This window comes from Brassica rapa, chromosome A09 (genome assembly GCF_000309985.2).
Source record: "Brassica rapa cultivar Chiifu-401-42 chromosome A09, CAAS_Brap_v3.01, whole genome shotgun sequence".
NCBI lineage: Eukaryota > Viridiplantae > Streptophyta > Magnoliopsida > Brassicales > Brassicaceae > Brassica > Brassica rapa.
In genome coordinates, this window is record NC_024803.2 from 8,928,153 (window position 1) to 8,947,013 (window position 18,861).

Here is an 18,861-nt window from a genome sequence, read left to right on the forward strand (position 1 = left end):
ACCGAATCCTTAATTAAATTGAAATGCCCACCCCTAAAATTAAATTAGCATTTTGTTTGTTTTCTCGGAATCTGAAAAATTAAAATTCGAATTTGTCGTTTCAGCTAGGGATTCAAACGTCAGTCTCCGTTGCTAGCCGTGAATCTGAGCATTTTCTTTCTTTAGAACCAATCGCCATCTCCAAAGGTTTTGTCTATTAGCTTCTCATGGCGACTCAGGTTCGTATGGCTTCGTCTCTGTTTCTTTAGGGGGTTTTTGATTGATTTTGGTCCACATTGTGGAAGAAGAAACTTCATCATTGTTTCTTGGATGTTCAGTCTTCAAATAGGAGAGATAGTCTTATCTTTACATTGAAAGGTTTAGGAGTTTGATCCATAAGTATTAGCTATTGTTCATTTTGCTTTAGGGTGTTCTCACAAGTACAATCCTAGGAGCTGCTGCTTAATCTCTGATTCGAAGTGAACAGGACGCCAATATGAGTGGTGTCTATGCTCCCTCAGATGGAACTAGTTTTCTCAGTTTCGACGGCTCAGAAAGCATGGGGGATAGTAAGAACGGTAGTGTCATCTACTTATTTTAGTTGGGTGGAAACATATATGGGCGATGGCATCTGTTCTCATCCGTCTTCTATTTTCTTATTAATTTTGCTCTCAGGTCATCAGAGTTTGGTGGAATGGTTAAATCAGACACTTCCTTATTTGAATTTACCGTTGGAAGCATCAGAGGACGAACTGAGAGTATGCTTGAGGGATGGAACTGTCTTGTGTAGCCTTCTGAATCAGCTTAGTCCTGGTTCATTGAGAATGGTACTTATGAATTTTGATTTGTGGCTTATTAATCTTGCTGTGTACTTTGTTTTGGTGCGAAGCTTCTAGTTGTGTCTTTTTTTTTTCCTTCTCGTTGTCGTTTGCTGTTAGACTCACACTCTTTGGCTATTATACAGGGAGGCAGCTTTGAGCCTGCTTATGTTAAAATTGAGCGGTTTCTGACTGCTATGGATGAAATGGCCCTGCCCAGGTTCGAGGTTTCACACGTAGAACAGGTTTGTTATGTTTTTATGGATACAATTTTTTCGTTTCTGTGGAAAAAGCTGATTTCTGAAATATGGTTATATGGAAACTCTGTTTGATTTATATAATATTTTATCATCACTTAAATTGATTGTGGGTAATTTATGCTAAAATAATCCTTGTTTTTTGACATCTTCTGGCTGCAACACTGTTCTAATCATGGCCATTGTCTGTCTGCTTCGCTATTTTGATGATAAGATTGCATGTTTTTTTCTCCCATATCTTTTCTTGTTTCTGCCCTTTCTCGTGTTTCTTTTTTTTTGTTTTATGACTCCTAATAAAAAGTACAAAGCAGGGGGATATGGTGCCAGTTCTACAGTCCCTTAAGGCGCTTAAAGCAAGCTTTTCCGATGGTGGTTTTGATAAAAACTCTCTATGTGCAAAGAGGAGATGGAGCTTGCCAGAAGACCACCCGGATTCAAGAGGGGATGACCGCAACTTTATTGATGGATTCCAGTCGAAGGAAGAATCCGACATTGATATTTCGGATGCTAAAATTGCAGAATTACTGAAATCAAACAGTTTACGGGTAAAGTATTCTAACATTGTCTTAGTAGACTGTGCCCAACCGTTCAGCTTTTACCTTTGAATCTGATTGAAATGGTATTTTCTTGGTCTTGTTAGAATGCTCCTACGCGGTCACTGTTTGACATGCTGGAACAGCTTCTAGATGAGAGTGTGAAGAAGATGAATGGACATGTGTCTCATGTAAGACAAAGATTGAGCTACTAAAGCCACCCTTCTCTTGATTCTTGTTTTCTCGTTCGCCTAAATTTTCAAATCCTTAGTTCATGGAACATTTTTTTCATATGCTCCACATGTTTCTTTCTTTTTTTCCGCGTTGTTGTTCAGGCTATGGCATCACTCTTGAGCGCACTTGTGCAAGTGATAGAACAGAGAATCACAAATCAAGCTGATAACCTAAAGAATGTAGGATTACTGATGCTTTTATTCTTTGATTTTCCCCGTGATACATGTAATGTAATCATTCTAACCATGTAATGAAACATGTTTATGAAACGGATGCAGCAAAATATACTCTTCAGGGTGCGTGAAGAAAAATACAGGTCAAGAATAAAGGTCTTAGAAACCTTGGCAGCTGGGACAACTCAGGAAAACGAGGTATTGTTGTCTCTAGTTTCAGTTTTTTTTTTCGCTTTATTTCTATTTCGCTTATTGATTGGTCTTTGTGGGTTTTTTTCCCTTTGTTGTAGATTGTTACGAACTGTATGGAGCATATAAAGGTATGTTATTGATTCCATATAGTATCATCTCCTTAATGTATATTTAACTTTTAGTCACGTTTTGCATCTTGAAAAGTTGGTTGATGTTAGGCTCACAATTGTTAGCATAGTACTTGTGGAAAGTAGCATTTAAACTACACCTAGATATTTGATAAAAGCAGTCTGAGAGATCATATCATAAAACCATTATGTATGTGCCGCCCCCATTCTTAATAACGTGACTGCATACAATCGATTTCATTTAGCTCTTGTATTTAATTTCTTTAGCACGAGATATTTGAATAATGGTTCTCGGTTGTGGTCTTTAGCTTGAGAAAACCAGAATAGAAGAAAGAGAAAGGTCAGAAGAAAAAGATGTGGTGCATCTAAAGAGGGAAAAAGAGCGCACTGATGCTGAGATTCGCAAGCTGAAGCAAGAACTCAAGATGGTGAAAGAGACGCATGAAAACCAGTGCTGGGAGTTAGAAGCAAAAGCACAAAATGATAAAGTTGAGATGGAGAAGAAACTAAAGGATGCAGAGTTACAAGTTGCCGATTCAACTAGGAAGGTCAAAGAACTCGAGAAGTTGTGCCAATCTAAATCTCAAAATTGGAAAAAGAAAGAGTCCACCTACCAGAGCTTTATAAACAACCAGTATGGGGCTTTGCAGGTTTGACTTAAAATTATAGTATTCTAAACATTAAGCTCCTCTACTAGTTTCTTTAAATGACATAGTTTTTGTGAATTATGCAGGATCTGAATGCTACTTCGGTGTCTATAAAGCATGAAGTCTTAAGGACGCAGAAGAAATACTTTGAGGATCTAAATTACTATGGTAAAATTCATTTCTGTCACCAACTGTGTACGATTGCTTCATCAATTTTTCTATTCAAGAGTATATGGTTTGATATTTATGACCTATTTTCCTAGGTCTAAAGCTCAAAGGAGTGGCTGATGCAGCAAAAAATTACCATGTTGTCCTTGAAGAAAACCGAAGACTGTACAATGAAGTGCAGGAATTGAAAGGTAAAACACTTCTGATTCAGTTTTCTGTCTTTTCATTCGACCATTCAAGATATAACTTCTATCCTTTTTTTCTGTTTTGTAGGAAATATCAGAGTCTATTGCCGGATTCGACCATTCCTTCCAGGGCAAAACAGTAGGCAAACTTCTATAGAGTACATTGGTGAGAATGGTGAATTGGTGGTTGCAAATCCGTTTAAGCAAGGAAAAGATACACATCGGTTATTTAAGTTCAATAAGGTTTTTGGTCAAGCAGCAACGCAAGGTTTTGATCTCTTTCCCTCTTTGTATCTAGGTTAGCTAGTTATAGAGATATCTCCTGAATCTGTTTTTATTAAATAAAATGCAGAGGAGGTTTTCCTAGATACTCGACCATTAATTCGATCGATTCTTGATGGCTACAATGTGTGTATATTCGCGTATGGACAGACAGGCTCTGGAAAAACTTATACAATGGTGAACGACATGCTTGATTTTGCTCCTTTTATGCTTAGCCAAGCGTTATTAGTCTCTAACGGACACATTTCCATTTTTGTTAACACAGAGTGGGCCAAGCATCACATCAAAAGAAGACTGGGGTGTCAATTACAGAGCATTGAACGACTTGTTCCAGTTAACGCAGATTAGACGAAACGCTGTTGTGTATGAAGTCGGTGTTCAAATGGTTGAGATATATAATGAGCAAGTTCGTGACATACTCTCTGATGGTGGTTCCAATCGAAGATATCCTTTTTTAAACTCATATAGTAGCTAATTGTTTCCTTGAAATTGTACATTCATGTTTATATATATGTTTGCATATGCTGCCTCGGTAGAAAATTTCCTTAACTTGCACATACGTTAGGGATTTGGAATACTGCCTTACCAAATGGGCTAGCTGTCCCAGATGCAAGCATGCATTCTGTGAGATCAACTGAAGATGTGCTTGAGCTGATGAATATTGGGCTCATGAACAGAACCGTTGGTGCCACAGCTCTCAATGAGAGGAGTAGTAGATCACACTGGTTTGTAAACTTTTCTCTGGGCTTGTTTTACTTTCCAATATTATGTAAGGCCTCAATGATTAAAGGAAAAAATAATGGTGTTCATTCTCTGCAGCGTTCTGTCTGTTCATGTACGTGGTGTCGACGTGGAAACCGATTCTGTGTTGCGTGGTAGTTTGAATTTAGTTGATCTTGCTGGAAGTGAGAGGGTTGATCGCTCTGAGGCAACTGGAGAGAGGCTCAAGGAGGCTCAGCATATAAATAAATCACTGTCAGCCCTTGGAGATGTCATATTTGCTCTAGCGCATAAGAACCCTCATGTGCCGTATAGAAACAGCAAATTGACGCAAGTCCTTCAAAGTTCTTTGGGTACTTTCTTAACCTTTGAGATTTATTGCATGATATATCCGTTAGCTTCATGTGGTTGGTTCCTTAACTCTTGTCTTAACCGTTGTGTAGGAGGACAAGCCAAGACACTTATGTTTGTTCAAGTCAATCCGGATGGAGATTCTTATGCTGAGACCGTTAGCACTCTGAAGTTTGCAGAAAGAGTCTCTGGTGTGGAGTTAGGTGCAGCTAAAAGTAATAAAGAGGGACGAGATGTTAGACAACTCATGGAACAGGTGCTTATTTTCATTCTCTCTTACAAGAATCATTCTTGCACACTGAAATTAAAGAGAATAAACGTATTGTATTTTTTTGATATAACAGGTATCAAACTTGAAGGATGTAATTGCCAAGAAAGATGAGGAGCTTCAAAATTTTCAGAAGCCAACAGGTAACAACGCAATCGTGCCAAAACGTGGTTTAAGCAAACTAAGATTGTTGGGGCCTTCATCACCAAGAAGACATTCTATAGGAGCTTCACCAAATACTCGACGAGGAAAGACCTCTTGTTTAACTGGAAGAACAACATCAGATGTTGACAACTGCTCAGAATATAGTAGCAAGCATTCTGATTCTGGCTCACCGCATTCATCGGACGAACTTAAACATCAAAAGGATATTCTTCACCAACCATCTAAGTTTGCTGGTGGTGGGAAAGAAACTGACTTTGAAGAGGATATTGAACTCATAGGCCTTGCAGATGCAGATTCTGAGGAAAGATTGAGTGATATCTCTGATAGTTGTCTATCGATGGGAACAGAAACTGATGGTTCCGTAAGCAGTGTAGTAGAGTTGACGCTTTTTCCTGAAACCGAGAAGCCTCTTGAGATAAGTGAACGACCTGAAGCACACTTGGCCCCTGAGAAACCGGAAAAATCAGTGAAAATTGGTAAAACCGAGGCAAAAGAAAGGTTAGAATCCTTCTACTGGCACACTTTAATTGAAGAATACAGATTCTTATGTTTGTTTTGTTTTGGTGTTTTAAAAGCAGAAGTAATATTCCATCGAAGATTCCGAAGCAGACCTTGAAACCACCAGGCCAGACCAGACCTTCTCGTCTGTCAGTTGCCGCTAGCTCCTCCTCCTCTAAGGCCTTAACAAGTAATGTCACTATACGTTAACCCTTTCACTTGTGTCCCTAAAACCAAATCTGTTTGCATAATTACACTCAAGTCCAGCTCTGATCACAAACTACTTAGATTACTATGAAAGATCATATGAAGTAAATGATTTGCTTATTCGCATGGGATCCTTAGTGTCGATTTGCCCATGAGTTATCTAATCTTGATTTGCCTCAGGTGCTAGAAGACCGATAATTAGCACTTCATCTTCAGCAAAACCACTCAACAAAAGGCGGTGAAGACTCGAGATTCATCCATACGGATGGCGGAAGTTTGCGATCTGATGGTGTTTGGTAGCCAATAGTGTAACTAAGTTAGCATATGATGTTGCTATAGTTCTTCTATGTAAACCTAATTGGCAAACATCGTAACTAAGTGTTCTTTTGCCTTAGTGTTAACTTAACCTGTCCACGTAAGCTTTGAGGTTTTCCATATGATTTTATATCGATAGAATTAAGCCAAAATGCCTAGCATTACCTTATTAGCTGAAGCGTATTCATGTATTGGGTCAATTTTTGTTTGTTTGTAATCGTGAAACTTTCCAGCTACTCTATCTCATGGCTTCTCCTTCTCATCGCACCTGAGATACAATGTCTTTGTGAGTAGTTTAGACCGACAGTTGAATTGACCTAGCAGGAGAACACTTCCTACGCCAGCAAAAAAAAAAAAGAGCATCATTCTTGATGATGTGGATGATATGAAGCAACTTGAGGTGTTGGCTAATGAAGGTATGGTTTGGTCCTGGAAGTAGGATTGTATTGTAGTAACCACAAAATATCAAGAGATCAAGTGGGGGTTCCATATGATGAGGAAGCTCTCGAAATCTTTTAAAGAAATGCTTTTAGGCAGAGTAACAGAGCTTTGCAAGAAACTTCCGTGGAGGAGTATATTTAATTTAACATGGGAAGACGGAAGAAGAGTGTTGTGAAGTAATGCGCATACTAAAAACTGATCACGATCATCGAGAGATCGGGCTCCACAAGATAATTTTGCATGAAGCAAACTCTTATCTGGTTATTTCAGTCTCTGTTAAGTAGCCTGCTGGCTGTTATTGTAATCACACCTACTGGTAATCTTTGTCTTGCTTTACGTTATCAATCCAAGTAATTTAAAGAGAAAAAATAAGAGCTTTTCTGGAAAATGCCAAGCCCTTGTATCTAATATATGTTTAACGTGCGCATGTGGATGTCGCCACATCGGGGTATGGTTTGGTTTGTACAGAAGATAAGAGATTAGAGAGAGTGATCATTTTTGCCATTACTTGATTTTTCATGTTTATGAAATATGAGAGGAAGAGGCAGAGAGATTTATAAAAAGCTGCATTACCTTTGACTAGCCAAGTTATCTTATCCTATTACTTTCAGGTGATTCTTGAGGTCATATTCTTGTATAAATATATGTTAATCTTTATTGTTTCTTCATTATTTAAACCAGATGAAACTATGAAAACTGTGAAGTTGACGCTTTTGTTGCTGAAGCACAACATAGACTTGTTCTGGAAGACTCAGTTTTACAATTAAGAAGGCAAATTGATGCAGAGAAAAGTATGAGGATACTACTTAGTAAGAGTATCAAATGTCAAACTTTTTGAGATAACTTAGAATACAAGTATGTTACTTCTTAATTTTAAAGACAATAGCACATCACACGTCACATAAATTAGTGGAAAACAAATATTGACGAAACTTCATAATCATTGGATTGGATCATAGACCCACAAGTGTTAACAACGAAGTTGCCATGGCTGTAATAAATATCCTCACATATATTTCGTTTCCTGTAATACAAAATAAACATATTAATATTTGGGTTTTAGGTGCTTATTCTATTATCTTCCTGATAGTTGTATTTTATTATGAAAAACAAAATCAAAATAAACTATGCCATTTCTAAAAGAAGAAAATATAGTGATTTCTATCTAAAATCTAAATACACTATTTCAGCATATAAAGCAAAGGCAAACACTAATGTGGACGAATTAAAAATAATCGAGGCCCCAGTATTATGCTTGCTCACCTTTCATAGCATGGACAGAGAATGAGCCGCTGGGTGACTGAGTTGTTGGCAAACCGAATGTGTCATACTTCAAAAAACATTTAGGAAGAAAGAACTGAGCTATACGAGCATTATTGCAACAGCTTGAGACTCCTTGGACCGCAAGTCTTAAGCAGACGCTGCAATTTGCTGGATCAAGATCAGGACTACACTGAACCATTGTGTCTAATGTATACGATCTATCAAATTCATTCACTTTGTTTCTGTCCCTAACGTAATACGGCGTCAAAGAAGACAAAGAAGACTTTGATGCTGTGAGGATAATTAGCTTCTCTACCTTATCTGATAGAGTTTCCCGGAAGGGAAACAAAAAGGAATCAGGAAAAGAAACGTTAGAGTACATAGCGGCCCAAGGTCCATTTTCGACGATACGTAAGAAGGAAACATTGGAGTATCGAACCATGCACTCCTGATAGAATATTATAGCATCTTTTGTATAAGTGCAGTTATTTTTAGTGATTTCTAGGGTTGCAGTCTTCACACAGTTCGAACAAGATTGTTTGGTGATGTCTCCTCTACAGAGGAACATGCCATGAACTGTGTCGGGACTAAGACCGACCGTGGCGTTGTAATAGGTTCCTAGAGGGGAACGGTCGCGGAGAGATGATAGGAGGGTTTCACGGTTTGATTTGTATTGGCTGGTTTGTGAAAAGGTTTCGGATAAATTGTCGCAGAAAGTGTGTATGTGTTGAGGTTGGGACATGGTTTGGTGAGATAATAGAGAGACCAACAAGAAGTAAAACAAAAAAGCAGAGAATCTGATGAAATTTTTCATTTTCTTGTTCTTTCTTGTGTATGAAGATAGCTTAAAAGATAAGAGAAAACTAGCAATATATATAGAGAAAGATCTTGTTCAAGTTTAACTAAATAAAATAAATAATGTCATATACCAATTCAGAGGGGGAACATCATCTTTTATTACATAGAACATCATCTTTTATTACTTGTTCTTTAAACCATCTATGAAACTAAGACGAAAACATAAAGTTGACAACATATTTAGCTTTGTTAGCGTATGAGTTGAAACATGGACTTGTTCTAAACGGTTTTAGAAGACAAGGAAGAAATCAAGATTCGAGGGCAAGACAAACAATCATTCGAATTTTTCGTGTATCAACCAAAAATATGAGTATATGACCGATCATAAAAATCAAAATGCAAATAAAATCATTGTAAAATCCTCAACTCGTTTAGCTGAATTTTTTTAAATGTTTTCATCCCTTTTATGTATGTTATCCTAGTCAAAAAATAAAATTTGATCATAATATAATTCAGTGTCCTAAAAATTAATTTAGGCAGCGCTTAGATAGTAAGTCAGACCTAAATGAAATGAAAGATTTTTAAAAATCGGTTTGAACGTTAAAAAGCGGTCTAAGTGCCCGTTTAATCAATAGTCTCCTATAAAACTATAAAACGTTTGCGTCTCATCTCTCCGTGATGTAAAAAAGATTCACAAGTAAGATGCAAACTAAAGAATATGATGTTATGTGTGCTCCAGTGCTCAAAACGCCTAGTTATCGCCTATCAATTTATTGAACACTGATATTAATCATGTAATAACATATATTTACTTTATATTGTTTGTTGCTCTAAACCAAAAACAAAAAGAAACCCTAATTTGAAAACATCTCAGAAATTAGGTATTCAAAATAACCATTTAGTCATGAATTTTCTCCTGGCCATTATATCAAAATCACTACAGAAAGTTGTCTGTTAATTCTAGCTAGAAAGTAATCTCAAAAGATTATTTTTTATTTTTTAATTAGTTTGGATGAGGATAAACCTATAGATAGTTTTACCATCTCTCCATATATATACATGCTGATATATGTTGAATTTTCCATGAAAGTGTTGTTCTCGTTTGCCATTTCATATTTGTGGTCATTTATAAGAGAATTAATATATCTAGCTTGCTTGAAATAGTCATGTTATTTCAAATGATTTTACTACTTTCAGTAATTCTATAATTCGGGCAACTATTTTTGGACTCTTTCCCTTTACATCCTTTCTTATTAAGCTAATGAAGTTAAATTGTTGTAAGCGAAATTCTTCCAAAAAGAATTGAATGTTACGCTTTTCATTTGGATGTACTAGTAAAAAACTCAAAAAGTGCGTTAAAGAGTACTGCACTCTATATGTATGGTACTTTCCACCTATTTTTGAATAATTAAACTTGAACTCGTCGACTAGTTTCACACTTAAGGGCAGTGTTTTTAAATCCGGAAGCTGAACCGGAAATTTTTTGGATCACGGGCAGTGCCGTGCCTATCCTTTTTGGGGCCTAAGGCGAATTTTTAAAAACATCATTTTTCACAAATTCTATAATATTAAAATTGTAAATACAATATTTCTAAATATGTCTATTGAAAAAATGAATCTATTAAGAAGAACAAAACTAAAATGTAAATAACAAAATATATGAACAATCGAGCTCCCTATAAATATATGTATACACTCAGGGACTACTATTATGTTTTGAAAAAATGGGGCCCTGGGCCCTAAATATTGATGAAAAATGTGGGGGCCGGAGGCTGTTGTCTTTTTTGTATAGTGGTAAGCACGGCTCTATTCACGGGTCAAACCTGGTTCAATAATCTAGTTTAATATATTATTAGTATATAAATTTAGAAGTAATATTAGTAAATACATAGTTAAAATATAAATAAATTTAAAACACAAACATAACCAATATAAACTAGTTTTATGTTTATATGGAGAGTTTATAGGGTTTTTTTATAGTTTTACTGGTTTTTATCACTTTAATAATTTTGAAATCCAATCCGGTTATGTGTCCAGTTCATAGTCGAACCAATTATTTGATCCAACCCGGCTACATAGCCGGTTTATGGTCGAACCCAGTTCAACCATGGGTCGGTTTTAAAAACACTGTTAAAGGCCTTTTTAATTAAAAATAATAATGGGTCAATTTTTAATAAACATATATATGGCTCATTTACAGTAATAAAAATATAAAAAGGTATATATATTTTTTTGTGCAACATATAAAAGGGTATATATATAACCTAAAACAGTGTTGGTGAAAACACTTGCAACGTACTCAAATATATGGCGCTCAAACTGAGGGAAACGTTTAGTTTGCCTCTTATTTGCTGAGTGTTTTTTTTTTAATGTAAGCTTTTTAAAGCCAAGAACAAGGCAATACGGTCTTAGTACTAATTAACTACGTGTATGAAAGAAAAGAATCAGAGATTGTACCAAAATCTTAAACCTTATATCATCGGTTTCCTTCCGTTCTATGAAGCGTCTTCCTGCAACGAAACAATTCTCAAGATCACAGAGAGTAACACGGAGACTGAGAGAGAGAGAGATAGAAACCATTATGGTTGAAAGTCCGGAGGATTTTGTGGTGGTGGTGGTGGTGGTGGAGAGCAATCCTACCATGCGCAAAGCGGAAATAGAGTGTCACAGGTTCATCTTCAATTTGTCTCCAGCCGATAACAGTGCAGCAGTTCACGCAAGACACTTCATAGCCGTAGTAGAGATCGTTGCCGTAAGGAACCACGTCTTCTCTGACCATAACATTGTACCTGCCAAAATGGATAGTTTGTAGATTAACTGTTTCTCGACAAAATGCTCACTTGTGGAAATTGGGAACTTACACTTGATAAAACTCAAACAAGTTGTAAAAGTCGTCCAAGAGATGAGCACCTAATGCAATTTGGGCATTACACGTAGTACATGTAAACGCAGGTTCTTCTTTCTCTATCAAGAAAACCCTTCCCATACTGAAATTTCAGAAAACTACAATAATCAAATTCAATAATTATTGTATTAAGAAGAAAGAAAACAATGCATCAAATTGACAAAATAAGGAAAAAAAAATAGAGACAGTACTAACTGATAATGGCAAGAAAACAGTAAAATAGATCTCCATGATAGACCAGAACAAGATTTTGATGGAGTCTATTGTGGATATAAGGTACTCACGTCATGCTGAAAATGGAAGAAAATTCGAGGAATTACTCAAGAATGCAATTTTTTTTTTATCAATTGCAAGCAGAATGATCACCATTGCTGTGATGCTGATATGAGCCTTTTTATAATAGAAAAAGATAAATGATTTATGGGTTAAACTTTCTCTTAAACAGATCTTCTTGGATTAAAGTTTACGTTTAGAAACTCTTTTTCTACTGAACAATAAAGACCTTTATATAAGTCTTAAAAGTTTAGTGACAACCCTAATGCAAAAACAAAACATACAAAAACCTTATTATAAAACATAACTCATAAAGTAAAACACCAAAGTTCATGAGCTAAAAGAACACCAAGACTCATTAACTAAAACAACAAAATGTGTCTTTTCTCCAATATCATAGCTTAAAACATCTCAAGTAACATATCTTTTCTTGATGTCATGACATCAAATTGTGTCGTTATCCTAACGTTCATGCTAGATAGCGATTTCACAGAATCATCATCTCACATCAAATTGGAAGAGACAATAATAATAGAGGATGCAATGATGGAAACGACTGTTAGGGGCAAGTGGTGGTACATGACCATACCAACACAATGGTAGAGAAATTTCCCGAGAAAGTGGAAAAGCTACTGACAATGAGCAAGTAACACTGAAAGAAAGTCTTGCATCATCAAAGACGATCACTTCAAAACCAGACATGTCCTTGATGGTAATTTCAGAACTATAGTAACCTCACCACAATGTGTAGGAGATAAATACATGACTTGATAAGGGTTTACAAAGAGAAGACGATTAGTGAAACTTGTGAAAGATACATGTAAGTTCTTAGATGCCTATCAAAAGTTTGAGCTTGAGGACAAGCTCTGAGTCGAATAAGATGTAATGATTCATGACTATGGTTTGATCAGTGGTTTATACAAAGTTAATGTTTTATTTAAAGAGTTTTAGTGTTTTATTTTATTAATTAGGTTTTCATATTTTCTTTTTGATGTTAAATATACTTTTTGCATTATAGTTATGAATAAGTTGTAATAAACCTTACAAGGGTCTCTGTTGATAAATAGGAAATAAACTTCTAAGAACGAAGAATAATTTGCAAGAGAGAATAGGGTTAAAAAGAAAGCATAAATTTTCAGTCTATTTTTTGTGTGAACAAATGTTCATATTAGATGCATGAAAATCCGAAACACTATCAAGAAACTACACCAAAATAGTCACGCTACGTCGCTAATGCGCAAAAATTACCAAAACCACAGATACATGCTTACTTAGAGAGACAGTAGGAGGATGTAGCGGAAAAAAATCCTGAGTAAAATCCAGCAAATGCAGTTCAATGTTTGAGAAAATATGCACGGGATAGAGAGAATCTACAAGTAATGAAAGTAACATTCAAAGATCATTGGATCTTTACCTAGAAGAAGAAACGTCACTCACTGACCAGAGGAAGAGTTTCAAAAATTTCCCGGGATTTGCATCTATAAGAAATACAGTAGTGATTATATATTATATAATTAATTAAAGTCACCAAACCATGGCCCATAGCGCAATGTTAAGTTATTCTTTTAGATAATTTCGCAAATACCAAAGGCCCACCATAAATGGTTCTGACTTCTGGGACGTTAGGCTGCTTATATAGAAATTGATTACTGAATTAAATATCAGATACGATTTTGTTTTTAGTCAAACATAAAAAAAAATCTTACTTATTTTGGTTAAACTCTATCCCTAGAACTTTAGTATATATACGTATGTTGAGATCAATGGAAAACACACACAAAATTTTACAAGTCTTTATTATTTGCAAGTTAAAACCTTTTAAGATCTAATTAAAGTGAAAGAAACATGAAAAGCTCCTTCACATTCACCATCTTATTTTTTGTTCTTCTCCTTACCTCCTCCTGTTAGTCATTTCCTGATATAAATGTATTATTTATATTCTGTTTAATTAACAATTGAATAATGACTTTTTGGTGTGTTTATTTTATAGGTGTGGTGATGAGTGCGAGGATGCAAGAAATAAGCCCAAACGATAGATTGATACCTATAACATGCAACACCAATCAAGATTGTGCTAAGTATTGCAAAGGTCCCATTCTCAAGTGCACATATCATACTTGTGAATGCGTACCCGGAAACCCTAGATGTTGCTAGAAATATCCTCTACACATAATCTTAAACATTGGTGTTTAAACTTCGTTTATCTTTTCATTGGAGTTTCTACCCAAAAATAAATAAAATTATGTTTTTTTTTCTGTTGAAAATGTTTTGAACCAACGGTCTAACCGTTTTTTTTTTTGTGATTGCATTTGCAAGAACGCAAAATTGCTACATAACTAAACCAGAAATAGATGTTAGCGGTTTGTAAATAATAAGATAGATGACATAAAAAAAGCCAAACTGGACAAATAAAATCTCAGCAGCATAAGATATGACATTGGACGCTAAATAATCACTTCATTTGAAATTAGGAAGAATCATTTTAGAAAATTTTCATACAAATTAAAAATTGCTAAAAAATCATATCCAACTGAGTACTTACTAATACAAATATCTATGATATTTTCCCTTATTAGCAAGCTGAACGAACATGGCTGCATAGTTTTTGGTACGTTGTACGTACTACGTATATATGCACATAAAGGACGGAGGACCAAGAGTTTTTTTCTAATATGGATTAGACATTTTCTTGTTACCGCTAAACAAGCCGTCGAGCGTGAACTATTGGTTGAAGAAGACTAATTGCTTCCTTTTAAAGAATGCATAGACGACGGCAACTGCATTGTAGCAGCGAAATGACGTTTGAAATCTCGGTTCCATGTTTCTCTCTGAACCTAAAAGCTTGGCTGATCTTTGCTTTTGTTGGTGTTGTTGTCTTCCGTTTGTGTTCAACGTAACCCAAATAAACCACCAGAAGAATATTGCTCTACATATAATTTTTCAGCATCTGATATGTTCCTTCTGCTTCTTTGAGTTCTTTCTTTGGACCCCCTGATTGAAGAAACCGTGCCTCTGACTCTGACCCTTGTCAGTTCTGTTTTCTGACAATGCAATTGAAAGACAGACTCAAGAATGGTGTCCCACACCTGATACAAAAAAAAAAGCCTTCAGTATCATGCATCATCTTTCACACCAAACAAGCCCATTTATCGAACTCCTATCAATATTCAGCAACAGTGTACTTTGCATATTCTAAGTTAGAGGTCAGGTACTGGGCCAGGTACTGTTCATTCAAGGGTCCATAGCTCAGTGGTAGAGCATTCGACTGCAGATCGAGAGGTCACCGGTTCGAACCCGGTTGGGCCCTTTTTCTAGTTTTGTTGTTTACCCTTTCTTTTCAAAATTTCAGCTCATGACTTTATCATGTGACTGTAGAAGACTATTTAGCTTCTTAGTGATTGTAGAAGACTATGTATCATCTTAGTGATAACTATGTATAAACTATTTTCTCAAAAAAAAATATGTATAAACTATATGCTTGTGTTGTGGGGGGTATGTATGAAATATTCAGATTTCAAGAAAGAAAAGCCAGGACAGAAACAAGAACATCTCTGAATGATATGCAAAATTCAAAAGGTCATCAAAAGTCAATATACAAAGTGCTTTCTTTACATATTATTACAAAACATTGATTACAAAACATGGAACCCATCAAAGAAATCCACAATCACACCATTCCCAATATATAATCAAATCTCCATCAAAAGATTCAACACATGCAATTTTTTCTTATGTATAACAGCGAAATGTCATGCCAGTTGAAAAGAAAAACGAGACCAAATGAATGCTTCAAGTACTTGGAAAGAAATAAAGATCAAGGTGAAGGGAAGATGATGATGATAACTGTTTAGTAGCTTATCTACTTATGAGGATGATGGACGGTGGGTATTGATCTTATTCTGCAAAGCCTATGCGGTGTTTCGGTTAATGTAAGAAGACAGAAACAATTTTCCTCTTGTATTTTTGTTTCCATCATCATCATCATCATAGGGCGTTTCTTTTGCTCTCCAGCATTGATCCGTCCTTGAGAGCAGCGTGAGCTTCGTTCTCTTGTCCTAGAGCCGAGAGAGCTACAGCTTGAAGATAAGATGCGATGTGCCAAGCAGGAGATATCACTTGGGCTTGCATTGCATCATTCAGTGCCTCTTGGGGCATATCATTCATTAGGTAACACAGACTTCTCCTTGCATACACAGTTGGTGAAACCATTGTCCCACCCTCTATAAACTGTCAATAACAACAACACCTTCTTAGGATCAGAAATTGTCTATGATTTGCCTGAAACCTCAAACAATCAAGAAGTAAAGGTTCTAACCTGAGAATAACATTCGGCAGCATTTGCAAAGTCTTTATGCCTGAAAGCAGCATCACCCTTTTTCTTGAAGTTGAGCGAGTCCTGCATCTGGTTGGTCCACATCTGGAATGAAAGCTGAGCAAACCAAACAAGCAAAAAGGTGATCAGATTACAACGAGAATGACTAAAAGAAGGTTGGTGTTAAGAAAGGAACCTCTGTGGCTGCTCCCTCATCATCTTTATATCCAAGTTTCTCAAGAATCTCATGTATAGCAGTTAGATCAGTTCTTAGGCATGCTTCTCCAAGTGGTGAAAGAGGCGTTGTTGAGGCACTGCTTGGTATTCCCATCAGTTGATGTGAAGGAGTCTTTTACATGATTTTAACCAAAAGTTCTTATTATTCACATAACAGTCTTTTCTTTTAAAATAATGCAAAAAGATTTGAAGGACAAGTACCTCAAGATCCTTCTGAAGAGGAATCATAGCAGTGACTAGAGATTTTGGGTTAGGACGCTCACGAGGCTCGTCCTGCAAGCATCTAGACGCTAACCGTATTAGTTCAGTCCCGTCACTGCTTGAGAACTGACCCTCTAAGCATGAATCCATCAACATTTGAATGTTCCTGTCCCTTATGAGGTCCAGCGCCTACCAATATACATAACAAGTAAACTTTTACTTAGAAAAATACACACACTCTTCTCCTAAAAGATCTGACAAATGATTTGGTAGAGAGTGACTGATATAGTATCTTAAAGCATAAGGCTTACATGGCTAGGAGGAATGTGTTTTCCACTAAGAAGATCAAGCAACAGAGTTCCATAACTGTACATCACACTTTCTGGTGTCACGCGACCTTTAGAAACAAACAACCACACAAAAACTATTATGCCACAGTCCAAATAAAGCAAGCTTATAGGCAAGTGTTTTAAGTATACATACCTGTTCTGAGATACTCAGGAGGAGTGAAAGCAAGGTTGGTGCTATAACTCTTTCCATCTCTACTATTTTTCATCAGACCAAAGCAAGAAAGCCTTGGATTCGAGTCCTATAACAAAGAAAAATCCATATGATGCACATATCAACAAGAACATAAATAAAAAAAAAGCTTTAACTTACATCATCAAAGAGAACTCTATAAGCATTCAAGTCATGGTAAAGCGCACGCCCTTTTGCAGTACAGTACTCCAAAGCTTGAGCAATATGCAAAGCTACTCTTAGTCTCATTGCCCACTTCATCGGCTGTGACTCCCCTGAAACATAGCAACAGTTTCTTGTCTTACATACTGAGAGACAACACAAGCTTTGATGTAACCAGAGAAGAGAGCTAGTATGTTACAGTGGAAAAGATGCTTAGCCAAAGTTTCATTAGGCATAAACTCAGCAACAAGAAGTCTCTCTTCACCTTCGTAGCAACATCCAAGCAGGTTTGCCATCCTATAGTTCCTCAACTGACCAACAGCTTTAGCTTCCTCCTATTGAAAGAAAAAAAGAAACAAAAGAGATTCAAGAACCAGGATTTGCATAAAGGTAAGAGCTTTTTAAGTAACCAAGATCATTCATTACCAGGAACTGACGAGAATCAGGCCAAGCTTTCCTGTTAAATCTTTTAACAGCAATACGTCTCTGATTATCCAACTTCCCTTTGTAGACAACATTAGGAGCTTTCTCTCCATGCTCTGATACTATATTCTCCGTAGCAAAACCTGATGTAGCTTTCCTTAGCGTCTCTATAGAGAATTCACGGAACTGAGGCAGATCATTCCCTTCGCCTATCCTATCATCAACACCTGAGAGAAGCAAAATCAAATCCAAGGTTAAGAACAACAATAGAAGAATCATATGTATAAGTTGGATCAGAGGTTTACCAGAGGAAGTGACTCCATGATTGGATCCTGAAGGTTCTGAACCGCAACAAAACTTGGAAACCTCACAACCCATTTTCAGTGTTTTTTCAGACAAACCATAAAACCCCTTCCCTTGTTTGATTTATCTCAATCTGAGACTTTGACCAGTTCAAAACCGCGTTGAATTCTTCGGACAAGGAATAGATCAGACAAAACACACAGTTATTGCTTATCGTTCTTTTTAACTTACAAAACGGTAACAAAAGAGTCAAACTTAAGGAAACGATCTAGAAAAAGAGTAAAGGTGAAAAGGTTGGAATGAGGAATCGAGCCCGCTCGTGTGTGTGTTTAGCTCGAGAGAGAGAGAGAGAGAGAGAGAGAGAGCTCAAGAACCGAAAAGCAGAGAACTTTGCCAGAAAGGATAAAAATTAAAACTTTTATTTTTGTTTTTTGGGGTTATTACCAGTGTAGACAAGAAAAAGGAAAAGAAACAGCAAAGCCTCAACAAGTCAACTCACTAGTGGGTCAAATAAAAACCAAGCAAAACAACTCATCTTTGCTATCATTCGCTAACAACCCATCAATTTTCAGTTACCAAAAACTCTCTCTGTTTTTAGTATATTAATGTTTTTTTATTCCAATAATTATAGTATATTTATTTTTTGACAAACATGAAATTTACATGTCCTGAATAAAAATAATAGCAAAAATTGCATTTCAGACTTTGCAAACAAAATATTCTTTTTTTTTTTTAAATCAAAATTATAACTATGCGAACCAGCAGTTAAAGTATGGCAAGAGAAATTTGATTGGGTTTACATATAAATTTTAGTTTCAAATGTTCACAAACCGCACCACAGCACAACTAATAATAATATTCTTTTTAGATTATATTTATGTATTTGTATATTTTTGTTATAGTT

At 36.1% G+C, this 18,861-nt stretch overlaps 4 protein-coding genes and 1 non-coding gene across 6 annotated transcripts; 3 read left to right on the forward strand and 2 right to left on the reverse strand.

Annotated features, from left to right (window-relative positions):
- On the forward strand, positions 1-6,289 carry LOC103838087 (kinesin-like protein KIN-14J). 2 transcript variants are annotated; one of them, XM_009114503.3, is made up of 21 exons: positions 1-218; positions 407-557; positions 655-806; positions 944-1,042; positions 1,366-1,599; positions 1,695-1,778; positions 1,923-2,000; positions 2,100-2,192; positions 2,285-2,314; positions 2,623-2,964; positions 3,048-3,129; positions 3,225-3,320; positions 3,403-3,582; positions 3,667-3,773; positions 3,862-4,040; positions 4,157-4,321; positions 4,416-4,669; positions 4,760-4,923; positions 5,012-5,598; positions 5,676-5,788; positions 5,986-6,289. In XM_009114503.3, exons 2-21 carry the CDS (start codon positions 476-478, stop codon positions 6,045-6,047), a joined length of 3,183 nt encoding a protein of 1,060 aa, XP_009112751.2. In that variant the 5' UTR covers positions 1-218; positions 407-475; the 3' UTR covers positions 6,048-6,289. The 2 variants fall into 2 exon arrangements, with proteins under 2 accessions (XP_009112751.2, XP_009112752.2); XM_009114504.3 differs by having other exon boundaries at positions 3-218; positions 5,679-5,788.
- Positions 6,290-6,630: 341 nt separating this feature from the next.
- On the reverse strand, positions 6,631-10,154 carry LOC103838312 (cysteine-rich repeat secretory protein 8). The gene has a single exon (XM_033279479.1). It carries the CDS (start codon positions 8,636-8,638, stop codon positions 7,811-7,813), a length of 828 nt encoding a protein of 275 aa, XP_033135370.1. The 5' UTR covers positions 8,639-10,154; the 3' UTR covers positions 6,631-7,810.
- Positions 10,155-13,560: 3,406 nt separating this feature from the next.
- On the forward strand, positions 13,561-15,565 carry LOC103838085 (defensin-like protein 278). Its single transcript, XM_018654704.2, has 2 exons — positions 13,561-13,703; positions 13,791-15,565. Exons 1-2 carry the CDS (start codon positions 13,646-13,648, stop codon positions 13,952-13,954), a joined length of 222 nt encoding a protein of 73 aa, XP_018510220.1. The 5' UTR covers positions 13,561-13,645; the 3' UTR covers positions 13,955-15,565.
- TRNAC-GCA lies at positions 15,036-15,107 on the forward strand. The gene has a single exon. It is a non-coding gene; the product is annotated as a tRNA-Cys (tRNA).
- LOC103838084 (serine/threonine-protein kinase BSK7) lies at positions 15,386-18,032 on the reverse strand. Its single transcript, XM_009114502.3, has 10 exons — positions 17,960-18,032; positions 17,658-17,881; positions 17,431-17,566; positions 17,211-17,344; positions 17,034-17,139; positions 16,862-16,947; positions 16,551-16,739; positions 16,309-16,461; positions 16,116-16,229; positions 15,386-16,027 (listed from the first exon to the last, which is right to left on the reverse strand). The coding sequence occupies exons 1-10, from the start codon at positions 18,030-18,032 to the stop codon at positions 15,785-15,787; spliced, it is 1,458 nt and encodes a 485-aa protein (XP_009112750.1). The 3' UTR covers positions 15,386-15,784.
- Positions 18,033-18,861: the final 829 nt, after the last annotated feature.

What these genes read in the sequence shown, in the direction of transcription:
- LOC103838087 (XM_009114503.3), top strand. Translation starts at nt 476, where the DNA reads ATGAGTGGTGTCTATGCTCCCTCAGATGGAACTAGTTTTCTCAGTTTC. An exon ending in GATGGTGGTTCCAATCGAAG is followed by an intron (nt 4,041 to 4,156) that starts ATATCCTTTTTT and finishes ACTTGCACATAC; the next exon opens with GTTAGGGATTTGGAATACTG. An exon ending in AGGAGTAGTAGATCACACTG is followed by an intron (nt 4,322 to 4,415) that starts GTTTGTAAACTT and finishes CATTCTCTGCAG; the next exon opens with CGTTCTGTCTGTTCATGTAC.
- LOC103838312 (XM_033279479.1), bottom strand. Translation starts at nt 8,638, where the DNA reads ATGAAAAATTTCATCAGATTCTCTGCTTTTTTGTTTTACTTCTTGTTG.
- LOC103838085 (XM_018654704.2), top strand. Translation starts at nt 13,646, where the DNA reads ATGAAAAGCTCCTTCACATTCACCATCTTATTTTTTGTTCTTCTCCTT. An exon ending in TCTTCTCCTTACCTCCTCCT is followed by an intron (nt 13,704 to 13,790) that starts GTTAGTCATTTC and finishes TTTATTTTATAG; the next exon opens with GTGTGGTGATGAGTGCGAGG.
- LOC103838084 (XM_009114502.3), bottom strand. Translation starts at nt 18,032, where the DNA reads ATGGGTTGTGAGGTTTCCAAGTTTTGTTGCGGTTCAGAACCTTCAGGA. An exon ending in TCCTGAGTATCTCAGAACAG is followed by an intron (nt 16,948 to 17,033) that starts GTATGTATACTT and finishes TTGTTTCTAAAG; the next exon opens with GTCGCGTGACACCAGAAAGT. An exon ending in ATGAGGGAGCAGCCACAGAG is followed by an intron (nt 16,230 to 16,308) that starts GTTCCTTTCTTA and finishes TGGTTTGCTCAG; the next exon opens with CTTTCATTCCAGATGTGGAC.